This window comes from Sinohyriopsis cumingii, chromosome 8 (assembly GCF_028554795.1).
Source record: "Sinohyriopsis cumingii isolate HCF-2022 chromosome 8, ASM2855479v2, whole genome shotgun sequence".
NCBI classification, from domain to species: Eukaryota; Metazoa; Mollusca; class Bivalvia; order Unionida; family Unionidae; genus Sinohyriopsis; species Sinohyriopsis cumingii.
Window position 1 is genome coordinate 8,063,164 of NC_142968.1, and position 14,042 is coordinate 8,077,205.

Here is a 14,042-nt window from a genome sequence, read left to right on the forward strand (position 1 = left end):
TAAAAAAATCTGTGGAAGACAATGATAGCTAAGCATGGACAGTTTAGAACAGCAAAAAATTTAAACTAATCGAAAACTTTGGTAAATCTTTCAAACGCATCTTGAGCTCACGTACATTAAAAATACATTAACATTTTCCAGAACTTTCAGTTTCTTAGCTACACTCTAGTACCGCCAACCGTTTGGAGCACCTCTTTTTTATTTAAGACAAAACATACTCGAGTACTGGAGGATGTCATAATCTCCTGATTAGTGTTATTTCCGCGTCCACAATTTCGCATTTTTTTCTTTATGTGAAGTAGAAACTATATTTTAGTTTACACAGTGCAGTTATCATAATATAAAGCTCTCATTAAGAAATGTTCTATTACCAACAAATTTGTTGACTGAAAAAGTCGTCACCACGAATTACAGCAGCTATGGATCAGCAATTCTCGTTCTAATTGATGAGCTCAATAAATGAAGCTGTTGTTTTGCATTTATTTATGGAATATATTGCTGTCCGATGACACTCTTAAAACAATGATTTTTTTTTTTTCTTGGATTACCTAAAAGTGTGTGTATTTAAGATGATGGATAAACGCAGATGTGAGTCTGATTTTTAAGATTTGCCTATCACTGTAATAATATGTGAAAAGATCAGTGTGTACGAGTGTTAACCCAAGTTAGATTTTCATTTTACAGTTTTAACAATGTGTTGAGATCAATGTGTTCAAGTGTAAATTGAATTTAGTCTTTAGTTTCCAGTTCTTATCTATTTCCATAGACGAGAAAGAAGATATTTATGTTTGCAATCGCAATAAAATTGCTGGTAGGAAATTATTTGGAGAAAATATAAAGCCCAGATAGGCCTGAAGCCTAGGACCTTTCAAGGATTTTATGACAAGCAATATCGCTTTGTAGCGATCTAATTATAACACTCATATTAATTGTATTGATATATTAGCGATCGCTTTGTAGCGATCTATTTATAACACTCATATTAATTGTAGCGATCTATTAGCGATCGCTTTGTAGCACACTATTTCTAAGACTCAGATTAATTGTGAACATTGGAAATAGTGAATATTGGCATGAAGTTAATCCTCTCCAACGTTTACGTTGAACCTTGCAAAACTTAAATGAGAAATTCGAGTATCATGTAATTCTAAACTAACATGATGTCTGCATTGAAAATATGTGTGCAAAGGTTAATCATGAACGATTTCACAATTTTTATTCATTTTTCAATGACAATTTGATTATATGAATGTGCAGACATATGATGAGACGCACAAGCAGGGAGAGCAAGCTGAGACCAAAGAATGTTATCACATTGCAAGACATATCAACATCATAAGCACAGATAAAATGCATTATGTCCTACAAGATTTTTTGACAGTTTACATATAACATTCGACAAGAATTAAAAATCGAATGTACAAAATAGATGTTGAACAGGATAAAATATATATCTTTGCACAAAGATGATTCAGTAGCTAAACAGACGTTCAATGTGTCAAAATCAAAATATCTAATTTAAATGTGAGAAATACATTTATAAATGTTTCTTATATTTTCTTGAGTCAGAAAAAAATCAAAATTAAATTTAGATCAATACATTAATTGGTTAACAAATATCTGGTGAAAATAGAAAATATCGCATAAATCGAATTTTCATTCCATATCTCTGCAAGCATGTTTAAACTGTGTGAAAAGGTGTCGGTGGCAGGTCAGTGTCTAGAACATTTTAAAGCCATTACTCCAAACGTAAGTTTTAGCATCGCATACCAAATTTTTTATCTGAACAAAGTGGACGTAAGGAAAGGACATAAAGAAAGAATTTAACAATAATTTAATAACAGAAGAAACAGCATGAAAATTTAAAGGCAAATGTTCTGTTACATAATATTTTAGGGAATGTTAGTTAGCTCACATCTTGAAGAAAGGCAACATAGAAGGTATACTTGCACATGTATTATAGCACCTAATATTGTTAATTAAATGATTGGAAAAAACAAAGCGATAAATGGGTAATTTTTTGTATTGAAGCTGTTTGGGAAGTTTCCACCGTCGAAGGTGTTGCTTGAGAAACCGGTAAGAGAAGCAGAAACTATATTTGACAATTATCACGGAAGAATTCAAACCTGAGAATTTGACCTGTTGTTAAAAGACTATTCCAAACAGAAGAGAAAAGATAATTAAATGGATACATAAGGAGACGCTGTAAGTATGAGTCTGCTCTAAAAGACAACAAAGAAACATTCCTGAACAAAAAAGTTGCATTGTAAGAATACATTAAAATTTTTATTGAAATCTAACTCAGATGTAGAGTGATGATAGGATAAACATTGACAAATTCAGTTCATAAGAAATGAAAAATTTCCATTATGTAAAAGGAGGATAACCGGTAGTTATAGTTCATCAAGATGTAAAAATCATTTGTTTGTTGACAAAATTATAAACGGCTTAAGCAAAAATTGGCAATTGTGTGCTGGAGGTGCATCATGATTAACTGGTCATTGAAAACCGTTGCACAAATTAACTGTTTCTTTGGCTGGAAATGTTTTTTACCTGTCTTACTAAGGACTAATGATCGTACGGTGCACAAATTAACTGTTTCTTGGCTGGGAATGTTTTTTCACCTGTCTTACTAAGGACTAATGATCGTATATTTATGGTCAGACTTTGAAATCCACGGATAATATTGTTTTTGTTCGAATCGTGTAATCATGTGAAACCTTCATTTGTCATACTTTATTTTTTAGCTGAAATAAGTACGTCCATCGAGTACGTTTGTCTGCGTCTACCTTATAATATAAATCAGAATATGAAAAGTTCTCAATCATTCAACAATACATAATCCTATATATTTACCTGTGCCGGCAGGTAACACAACGTCATGTATAGACTCTGAAAATGTCTGCTGTACAGTTTAATGTTCTTCTGCACAATAATAGAGCTTTTTTCATGCAGTGGTGTAACTATTTTGCTTCATATCCATGCCAGATTTTTTCTATTTGAATACATGATCATGAAATGTGTATACCGATATCTTGTACTCGTTTGCTCTATTCAAATGTATTTGTAAATCCCACACTCCCACCCATATTCTCATCTCCAGCCACAAACCTAAAGCCCGCCTCCCCCCATTGTTGCCATTCACACTGCCCACTTTAGTTCAACCTCGCCGGAATATCATGTTACACTATTATCTGTATTTTTATATTTAATAAATTCGAACAAACGTTAAAGTGTTATTATCACATATATATATATATATATATATATATATATATATATATATATATATATATATATATATATATATATATATATAGTTATGTCTAATATTATATTTTTATATTTAATAAATTTGAACAAACGTTAAAGTGTTATTATCACACACAGACACACACACACACACACACACACACACATATACATATATATATATATATATATATATATATATATATATATATATATATATATATATATATATATATATAGCTATGTCTATACAACTTCTATATCTGTTTATCCATATATCTGCTACGCTTCAGATGTGGTGCCAGTCTTAGTATCGTTAGGTATTATTTAAGTTCAATTTTAGGTGTGCATGTATGTGTGCATATAATACCTACCTGGCAAAACAGACGTGAAATAGTGCGTGACAGTAGTATACCTGGATGTTGTATCTACCGTAAGTACAAGGATATCCAACACTGCAATCTGAAATTTAAAAATGGATTATGATTTGCACTGTCCATATGAACATGTTACCTACCTACCTACCCCCCACACAAACATACATACATACATACATCCATGCATCCATACATACATACATACATACATACAAGTTAGATAGCATCCACCTTGGCTCTCAATCCCATTTTTCTGAGGCATGTCTACCGTCTCGTGTGAAATGCTTTCTTAACCATAGTGGTTATACTGCACTTTTGTCACTTCACCACATGTCAAAAAACCAAATCCCAAATCACACACACACACACACACACACACACACACATATACACACACAGAGACACACACACACACAGTGACCAAGAATTAGTAAAGTTTCACTACGTCTTTTTAGGAAGCATTTTAGATGGATATTGATATTGTACCCAATAGATTGTAGAGAGAAATTTTAAAATTTCTAATGAATTTAGAGATAGCACCTAGAACAGTTTAAATAGATTGTAGAGAGAAATGTTTAAATTTGTAATGAATATAAAGTTATCATCCAGCACAGTTTATACATAATATTAAATTAACAATGGCTATAGAGTTAGTACCAAACACAGTTTAGAGAGAAATACTAAAATTGCAAGGAATATAGAGTTACTCCCAAACATAGTTTGGAGAGAAATACTAAAATTGCAATGGATATTCAGTTACTCAATAAAATATTTTAGGGAGATATTAAAATTGCAGTGAACACAGAGTTAGTATGCACCACAGTTTAGAGAGAAATATTAAAATTGCAGTGACTGTATAGTTAGTACTCAACACAGTTTAGAGAGAAATACTCATACTGCTAGACATTCTGTTAAGGACCCTACTACAACAGAGTGGAACGCCAGGATGAAGAAAATTCAATGATGTCAAATGCTAGGATCAATTATGGAATAATGAGAATGCATCCGATGCATTCTGGTTGTGTAAACACTTTGCAGGTATAGGAATAGTCGAAGCTAATGCATACTTTGCAGCCAGCAAAGATTTGTACTAAATATTCTAGATGACGAACTCCTAAAGCCGTAGAAAAGCTCTACACTATCTGGAGAGACCATGCAGAAAATAGGACCTGGATGCAATATGTAGAAATTATACTAGAAATAATCGAGAAGACCTATTTCTATATATAATGGTTGTTAACATTTAACGTAACGGTATCGAAACAGCAATAAAAGATAATTTGGATAAATTAATGCTTAGCTCACAGGTGGAAAAGCTACAATGCAATGCAGCGGTATATTTATGCGAAATATTAGCAGGAGTAATGTGATCGTAAACGACTCAAAAATAAAGAGGAGAGACAAAGCGCAGATGAGATAACTATTGAGATATACTGTAAAGCTGAAGGACAGAGAATGATGCTGCCACTCGAATATGATTATGGTATCGAAGTTCAGCGTTGGAAGTACAGAGACATAAACCAGATAGTTGTGAACTATTCCTAATTTAGGTGAATAACGGAGAAGTGAAAGCCATATGAAAATTAGTTCAAGATTATTTATCTCTGTTAACAACGAAAATTCAATCCGTCTTGAATATAAACTTAGAATCATCCGCTTTATCTGGGTTACACTTTATCCCTTGATAAATGCACGGGGATGTTACGTCATTTGTATCTGTGTGGGTTACACTTGGCCCCTTGATAAATGCATGTAAATGTTACATAATTTTTTGTTGTTAACTGGTCAACCCACTATGATTTGTACTAGATATTCAAGATGACAAACAAAACTGTAACCAGGAGGAAATGTCTTTATTGTCTGGAGAGACCAAGCAGAAATAGGAATTGGAAGTCCCCGGAACGTTTATTAGAGAATATTCTAAGTTTAACTAGAGCATGTATGGAAATGGTTGTGGCCTAAATTCGGGTTTAAGCTCCTCCGTTGTGAAGCGCCATTTTCCTCCTGGTACACAACACCTATAGATATAATTAGAGATATACATTTTAGGAGCATCTCCTGCCATGGGTTTTAATCCGTAATATTCTTTATGTTCTTTTTTGATATCCAGTTTTCTGTCCTGTATGCCTCGTTCATTATTCTGTCGTGTCCACTGTGTCTCGCATGGCAATCTGCTCTATATCCTGTATTCCTCTCAGTGTAATCTTCTCTGTGTTCTTTATGTCCCGCATTGTAAGCTGACCTATATCCTGTAAGCCATGCCTTATATCACGTTTTCCCCGCATTGCAATCTGCCCTATATTATGTATGACCGCATTGTCATCTGCCCTATATCCTCTACACCTGATAATGTAACCTGCCCTATACCCTGTGTCACGCTCTCTATTCTGTATTCAACGCATTGTAATATTCCCTTAATTATCTATGCCGTGCATTGTCATCTGCCATATTGCCCGTATGTCTTCCATTATGTATCTTGTATTTTTGAAGCTAGATAACTAAATAGGCTAAAATTCTATCAATCGGTTTGGTTTAGATTTAACTATCTGTTTAACGGTTTATATGCATCTTCAGCACTTAATGTCTTGTCGTATTCTAATGCTCTCGTACAATATCAATTTCTGTTAAACTTTGGACCTCCTCTCCATCTGTATTCAGGCAGGCAGACTGCGTGTATCCTTAAGTTTGATATAGCTAGACAAATTCACTGAAGACTTCGTCTGCTTTTGCAAGTTATATATGTCTGTTTGCCTCTGCCAGAGTAATTACAATCTGGACAATCCTTAATCATCCGTGTATATATATATATATATATATATATATATATATATATATATATATATATATATATATATATATATATATATATATAATGTGCTTAACTAGAAAAGAAGAATGGAGCGACAAAGAATGATGATGGAAGTTGCGACAACAGACGAAACAGGTTTTTGAAATGTACCGTTACATGTTATATGCATAGGAGATCGAACACACATGGGCTGTGTGAGGGGGCAAATTTCTGTCGATCTACGGAAAGCCCATTACCTTGGGCCAGAGAACAATTAGTTAGATTAATGGAGACAGGCGGTTGTTAAATCGCTATACTGCAATGATGTCTAATGTCTGGTCGGGGGAGGTGGTGACTCATAATTAAGCTTTCATTTATCTAGCAGCCAGACATACTATTAGGGACACGGTTAAACTTCGATTTCATAGTGGAATTGTCAAACTTGAAGAATTCCAGAAAGCGTTAGTCAAACACCTGGAAAGTCAAATTGACCCCAACTTTTGGCGCCTAGTTATAAAAGGCGGTAAATATATTTCATCCTGATTGGTTACGCTAAATATGGGCGTGTTTCCCACGCTAAATTTCCTAGCTGCTTTGCTGCAAGAGTAAATGGACAGGGTACTCCGAGAAGCAATTTGAAAGAAATTTTCTCGTAAAACATTTGTCTAAGGGACCGGATGTCTGGAAGGTCGACGGAAATAATTTTCGCGATAGAAGCGAGAAACGCTTGAAAGCACAAAATGTATTTGCGTCAAATTCATGAGATTCATTGATACCTATATAATGCTTTGCTTGAATTATCTGATAATATTTGCATGAATTTATTAGTTTAAATTCGTAGATCAATTATCTTGATTTGAGTGTAACTGTGTTTAATATATATATATATATATATATATATATATATATATATATATATATATATATATATATGAATTCGTACAATGACATTTTTTATATAAGTTTGTCAAATTGTTTGAACTTGTCGGGTTGTTTGTATAGGAATTATGTTCTAAGAATTTCATGTATTACTTCAGTTGATATGAGTTACGAGAATCCGTTTGAATTCACCGATCTCAGGTAATTTCACGTATGATAAAGACTTGAATGTGTGTATTCACTGAAATAGCGTAATTCAGTCATATAATGAATTCAGTTCATTCATTTGTATAATTGAGACTAAAACGGAACTGTTATGTCTCGTGTGTTAGTGCGAAGTGATGAATTAGCCATTTTGAAGTACAATAATCTTATGAAACGAGGTTTGATTTTGGTCTGTCATGCTTGGGCCGACTAATAGCCTTTGGTATCTCTTTCAATACCGATAGCAAGATCTGATAACGAGAGGGAGTAATGATCTATCCCCAGTAGGATAACCGACATAAAATTAGGTTGTTCTCTGTTTGTTTTAAAAGGGCAAAATAGCTCTTCAGACGTATTCCCAGTCGTATCGTCGAATGTACGTACGCACTGACATATTTAAGTATATGTGTATCTCCGTGCTTGCATATCAACCTACCCACACAAAGTTTGAGGGCCGAAGAAATAAGAAACAGTAAGAAGGTTGGAGAGAAAAAGGAAAATATAAGTCGAAAGGACAGAGAACAGCTACAGTGAAATTAGACTGAACCAGAGATAAGCAGGTTATGCAATTGTACAAGGCAACGACTTTGATCGTTCACTCGATCGTATGACAAATTAATGCTATCAGTAAACAGATCGGCTATTTTTATAACTATATTTGTTTTGAAATTCGGTGAAAGATTTATTCCAAAAATAAGCGTATCTTCTTGATGTATTGTATTATCACCAATGTTTATGTAATTGATTAAATTTTGATTTTTAATGTACGGGGGCTCAAATGGTTCTGTTCTGTATATCTGCTCAGATATCTAGTCTACCTATAAGTGTACTCGATCCGGGCAATAACACCGATGGCGATCATCTCCTAGAGAATGAGAACCTAATAAAGCGGACACCTTGAAAGACGGTATAATCCGCCAATCAACCTACACCCTTTACAAAGAGGTGGTACTTTACAGACTGATTTCGTGAAGTTTCGTTGTACTGGAATGCGTGTCCGTATCAGTAAAGATAATTTAACTAAAGATAGTATTTTCAAGTAAGGTGGATTTCTTCAATCTTTACAGTTATGATAATTACCAAAGATATTTCGCACGTTTGTTAACAAGCCAATTCTTCATGTTCAGGAGCTTGTATGACGCATCATTAACTGACCTTACCACTGAGCCTATTTCAACAAAGTCGATATTACATATGCATCAATAAAATGTTTGCTTCCTAGCGAGCTACTAATGTGCGTAATATTCAGCCGTTCTAGCGTTCGATTTTGGTACCATACTAACCATCAATTTTAGCATATTGTTAGCTAGCACTACTAACCAGCTGTAATAGCATTTTATAAGATACTACTGTGCATACTAACCAGCTGTTATAGCACATGATGAGCTACCACTGTGCATACTAACCAGCTGTTGTAGCACATGATGAGCTACCACTGTACATGCTAACCAGCTGTTATAGCACATGATTAACTACCACCGTGCGTACTAACAAGTTGTTACAGCATGTGATTAGCTACCACAGTGCATACTAACCAGCAGTTACATTATCTGATTTGCTGAATTTGTCGTGACTCATAAAGATGGAGCAGTTATATCTGGAGAATGTTGGACGGTGTATCTGTAAATCATGTGAGCACTATGAAGTAGGACAAACTTCAAGAAGTGTCTTTATGAACTTACCTGTTGTTGCGTAGAACATATCACGCCTTGACCACATTGTTTAGGACAGATGCATAACAATTATGCCATACGAAACAACTATTTAAATTAATGATGTTCACCTTTTTGAGACGATATAAGGAAATGTTCCACTTGACGAGTGAAGTATTTTCTTGCAACTGCTCAAAAAATCGTAGCGTTTTCTTTTCATTGTATATTTTAACGCAAAAGCTTTTGTGTTCTAATGTGAGTAAGGGCTACTTTTGCTACAGCAATTACCAGCTGTTCCAAATTGCTATTTTCATGATTTAGAAACGGTGATTTTGGGTAAAATGTTTATTTTGTCAAGTTAGTGACTGTTTTCACACGAAAATGAAGAGATTTTTAATTTTGTTAACACATTTGTTGCGCTGGCTGAATGGTGCAGAGAAGTAATATCCGATAGTTTTGAGATTTTAATATCTGTAAACCCAACAACTTTTGCCTATGTGGAGTTTGGTTTTCTATTTCGTTTATTTCTGGATTAGCGTGTGACTTGTGTGACCTTAGGAAGCTTGCAGACTGGTTTGCTAAGAGACATATCTCCTAAAATGTAACAGTCACTTAATTTCGCTTTCAAATCAACATATTCACCTATCCTCGATTTCTCCGTCGTATTCAGTCATAATTTGTAAGTGCGATGCAAATTAAAACCACCATTTAAACAATTATAATATTATATTTAAGCGAGATTAACTCCTTGAAATTTTCCACCGCTTATCGTCGAATGTAAGAGGCAATGTATAGGTAACACTGAATATCAATACAATGATCATGTAAATTACATCACAAACGATTTACACGATTAATTGTTTGGAACACTATTCTAATTAGGGTTATTACATGAAACCTATTTTTCTTTTTGTAGAATTCGTTTTATCTTACCTAATCACTGCTTGCATAAACGTAGAGTTTTGACATACTAATGGAGACAGAGATAGCGAGTGAAGAATGGAGGAAGAGAGACAAGGAGAAGAAAAGGAAAATAAGATACGTTATGGTTGATATATGTCATAATGGGGAAAATGTATACGTAATTCCCAAAATATATTGCCACTGCGACGATATCTATTTACTCTCCATGAAAACTGAAATAGGCTTTAGTATGGCAATATAAGTTTCGATAAAGTACATAAGGGCAAATATGTATCCTAATGGGAAAATGTACATGCAGTTCCCAAAATGATATTGTCAATGTGATAGTAACAGTGGTGTTGCCGCTGTGACGAAATTTTTTTTCTCTGAATGATATATTTCAATACTTCATTATGAAATACTTAATAATGATAAACTGAAACTCTTTCACCCATTATAATCTTGATCTTCATAAAGAATATTTCGTAAATGTAGATGATTGTTTGACGGATATTAATTACGCAACTAATATTTAATTAGATCGACCAGATCTCTAAGAAAATTTCAAACTGTACTTGTTAGTTCACACAAATATTTGATCAATCTGGTACGGAGCTGTAATAATCATAACATGTTACTTATCTGTACCGTCAAATACAAAGGTACTCGTATTTTCCAGGTTAAGAAGTAATCGATTTAATCAGCTTACATTTAAAGTTGGATTTTCAGTATTTAGGTCTTCCTCTTTCAAGTAAACGTAAAGTTAGCAAAACGAAGAAGGCTTTTGGCAGAAAATTGTTTGTAGTAGGGAAGGTAAAATTGGTTTGATATTTTGGACTAGTTACATTGCATAGCTATTTTACTTCCAGATGGCTAATCATTGTTATGGTTAAACAAAATGACTGTGGTTTATGTAATTATAGGATCTATAATACGTAGATATAAATTTAATTGTGTCAACGAAGGCTGCTCAACCATGACCTAAAATTTCAATAACGTTATGGAAAGGTGAAATTGCATTATATTCAAGCGAATTAATGATATAATATTTAAAAATAAAATCCTTTTCTTAAAAAAAAGCTTTTTGAAAACGAAATACTGGATTAAGTTCCATCCAGACTTGGTAGTAACATAGTTCAGCTGTTTTCGTAGTCACAAACTTTAAATAGAAGGTGCCAAATCTTGAGCACCGCATTCTCCGACTGTTACAAGAACAGGATGAAGAACTTCACCATATTTTCATACTTATTTCAACAAAAAACACCTTCAACTTGTACCTATTATTCTGTTAAACGAAACCAAATAATCTTAACTTTGAAACCCTCATCACAAGCAGAGATATTTTCATTTTCTAATTTGATTCCGGAAACGTTATAAAGTTGTATTGGGGTATAGTGCTCATATCCGCGGATATCATATGATGTTTCCGGATATTATATTTCTTATTTGTTATATATTAAAATTGCGTCCGTAATTTGTTCCACTGTATTTATTTCAGGAATGGGATAGACACTGATTACATATTTTTATTTCTTGGGCAGATGATTATGTCATTATCATTACTTAAATCGGACCCTGCTATCCTGTGTGAATTTGTAAATATGACCGCGAGTTATGTGTATGTGACTAATTATTCCAATTGTTAATTACAACGTCAAGTCGAACGTTTATTATATTAAACACGCCGAATGAATAAATTTCAAACAAAATAGTAAATAGAACAGCTATCGTAACGCACACCTAATTCGGGTATCTGATGTGAACATTTGTTGGGCGAATAAAATTTTTACTGCAGACGAATGTAAGCGGCGTCATAAAAAAGGGTCATTTGACACCTTTACATTGTGTTATACCCTGGGTACCATCGTTTACCTTTTATTATCAGTTAACTTTTATTTTTATTAATTTTAAATATAATAACATTGAATATATATTCGACGTTAAGTTCTTACCTCGCAAATAATTACGAGCACTTTTGCTATTGATTCGATGTGTCACCCATCATTCGATATGCCACCCATCATTCGATGTGCCACCCATCATTCGATATGCCACCCATCATTCGATATGCCACCCATCATTCGATGTGTCTCCCATCATTCGATATGCCACCCATCATTTGATGTGCCACCCATCATTCGATATGCCACCCATCATTCGATGTGACACCCATCATTCGATGTGTCTCCCATCATTCGATATGCCACCCATCATTCGATGTCTCACCCATCATTTGATATATTCATTCTTTATTTAGTAAAATTCAGTGTTTAAATTATAATTTATAATTTATTGTACATTTTAACGAGAAGAGTCATATTCGCAAAAGTAATTAAACCGCTCCGGTGGCTTAGTGGTTAGAGCATCCACCTCAGATGCGTGAGGTCGTATGTTGGATCCGCGACCAAGTCATACCAAAGACTTACAAAAATGATACTAACAGTTGCCTTGCTCGGCACTCAGCATTAAGAGGTTAGTGTGAGGACTGGTCGACCTGGTGTAAGGATATTGTGACTGGGTAGGACATCATGCTACATGTCTGCGGCATGATGCCCCAGTGCTAGACATCACTATAAACTGCCACACTGCAGACATCGTAGTGACATGACTGAAAAATTGTTAAAGCTACGATAAAAATCCAAGCTCTCTCTCTCTCTCTCTCTCTCTCTCTCTCTCTCTCACACACACACACACACACACACACACACACAAACACACAGTGATACTATATCCACGGATGTGACTCGTATTCTTTATGTTACGCATGTAATGTACACTCTGATTAATACACATGGATATAACTCATTTACCATATTTTATGTATGTGATATACACTCTAATTGATACACACGGATATGACTTGAATACTTTATGTTATGCATATAATATCCACTCTAATTAATACACTTTTTCTTCCCAATTAGTTGTTAATTGATTTGTGTCCTATAAAGTTATAGCTTATGTATAACAGCGGAAAGTTTCTAAATCTATCATAAATTTGATTCTATATTTAAGGAGGTAAATTTATGTTATCGTTTCAAAATACCGTCATTAAACACATCATATACGCGTAATGCAGGGCCGAGATATATGTGCAAGGCACATTCGAGGTAAATGTGATTAATTTAATAAAGTTTGTAGATGAAATGCATCATTATCAATACAATGTTTTATTTTTATATCGTATAATTAAACAGCCTATGGTACATGTCATACTATAACCTGTGTTTTCTATAGACACCATGTCGAGGTAGTCATTTCAGCCTACAACGACTTATATTCCCTCGGAAAAACAATTATTTCTTGCCACTGGTTCGATATGTCACTTATCATTCTATGTGATTATTCTTTATTTTAATTTAGTCAAAATTCAGTGTTCATTTATAATTTATTACATATCTTTCAATTGACGAGTCATAGTTGCAAAGGTAATGTCATATCCACGGATATGACTCGTATACTTACTTGTATCGGTCGTATTCTCAAACTACACATTGATCATATTACTTTTACAGCAGTTTGTCCACAATTCATTGCTAACTCGTCTGCATTCGTTTATACTAATATACCATATCTTCGACCTCAATGAAATATGGTGTTTCAAAATATTTGTACTCACCAGTAAGCACGCATTCTTCAAGCACAACGTTTCCATTACCTTCATTCCGTCCAGATAAAGTTAAACTAACGCGAGGGAGGGAAAGAAGAAGTTTGACGTGGCAAAACTGGTATCAACGCGATATCGAGATGGATGTAAATTGAACTATTTATCGTTGTAGAGACTAAACCTAAATCTAACCTAATTGAAATGTTGTACTTTGAACTTTCTGGTATAGATTATGAATACTTGGATACACACACACACACACACACACACACACACATATATATATATATATATATATATATATTATAAAATAAACAACACCAACACGTAGAATGTGTGACCGGTTTCGCTTTAATGCTTCATCAGACTGAATTCAATAT

General features: G+C 34.0%; 1 protein-coding gene across 1 annotated transcript in view; it reads right to left on the reverse strand.

The window, feature by feature from the left end:
• Nucleotides 1–13,813, reverse strand: part of LOC149792934 (scavenger receptor cysteine-rich domain-containing protein DMBT1-like) — a 55,054-nt gene extending 41,241 nt beyond the window's left edge. The window contains exons 1-2 of the mRNA XM_089966781.1: nucleotides 13,675–13,813; nucleotides 3,627–3,714 (exon numbers count right to left, since the gene is read on the reverse strand). Coding sequence (XP_089822907.1) covers nucleotides 3,627–3,714; nucleotides 13,675–13,719 — 133 coding nt within the window. The 5' untranslated portion in view covers nucleotides 13,720–13,813. The remainder of the gene's footprint in view (nucleotides 1–3,626; nucleotides 3,715–13,674) is intronic.
• Between the last annotated feature and the right edge of the window lie 229 nt (nucleotides 13,814–14,042).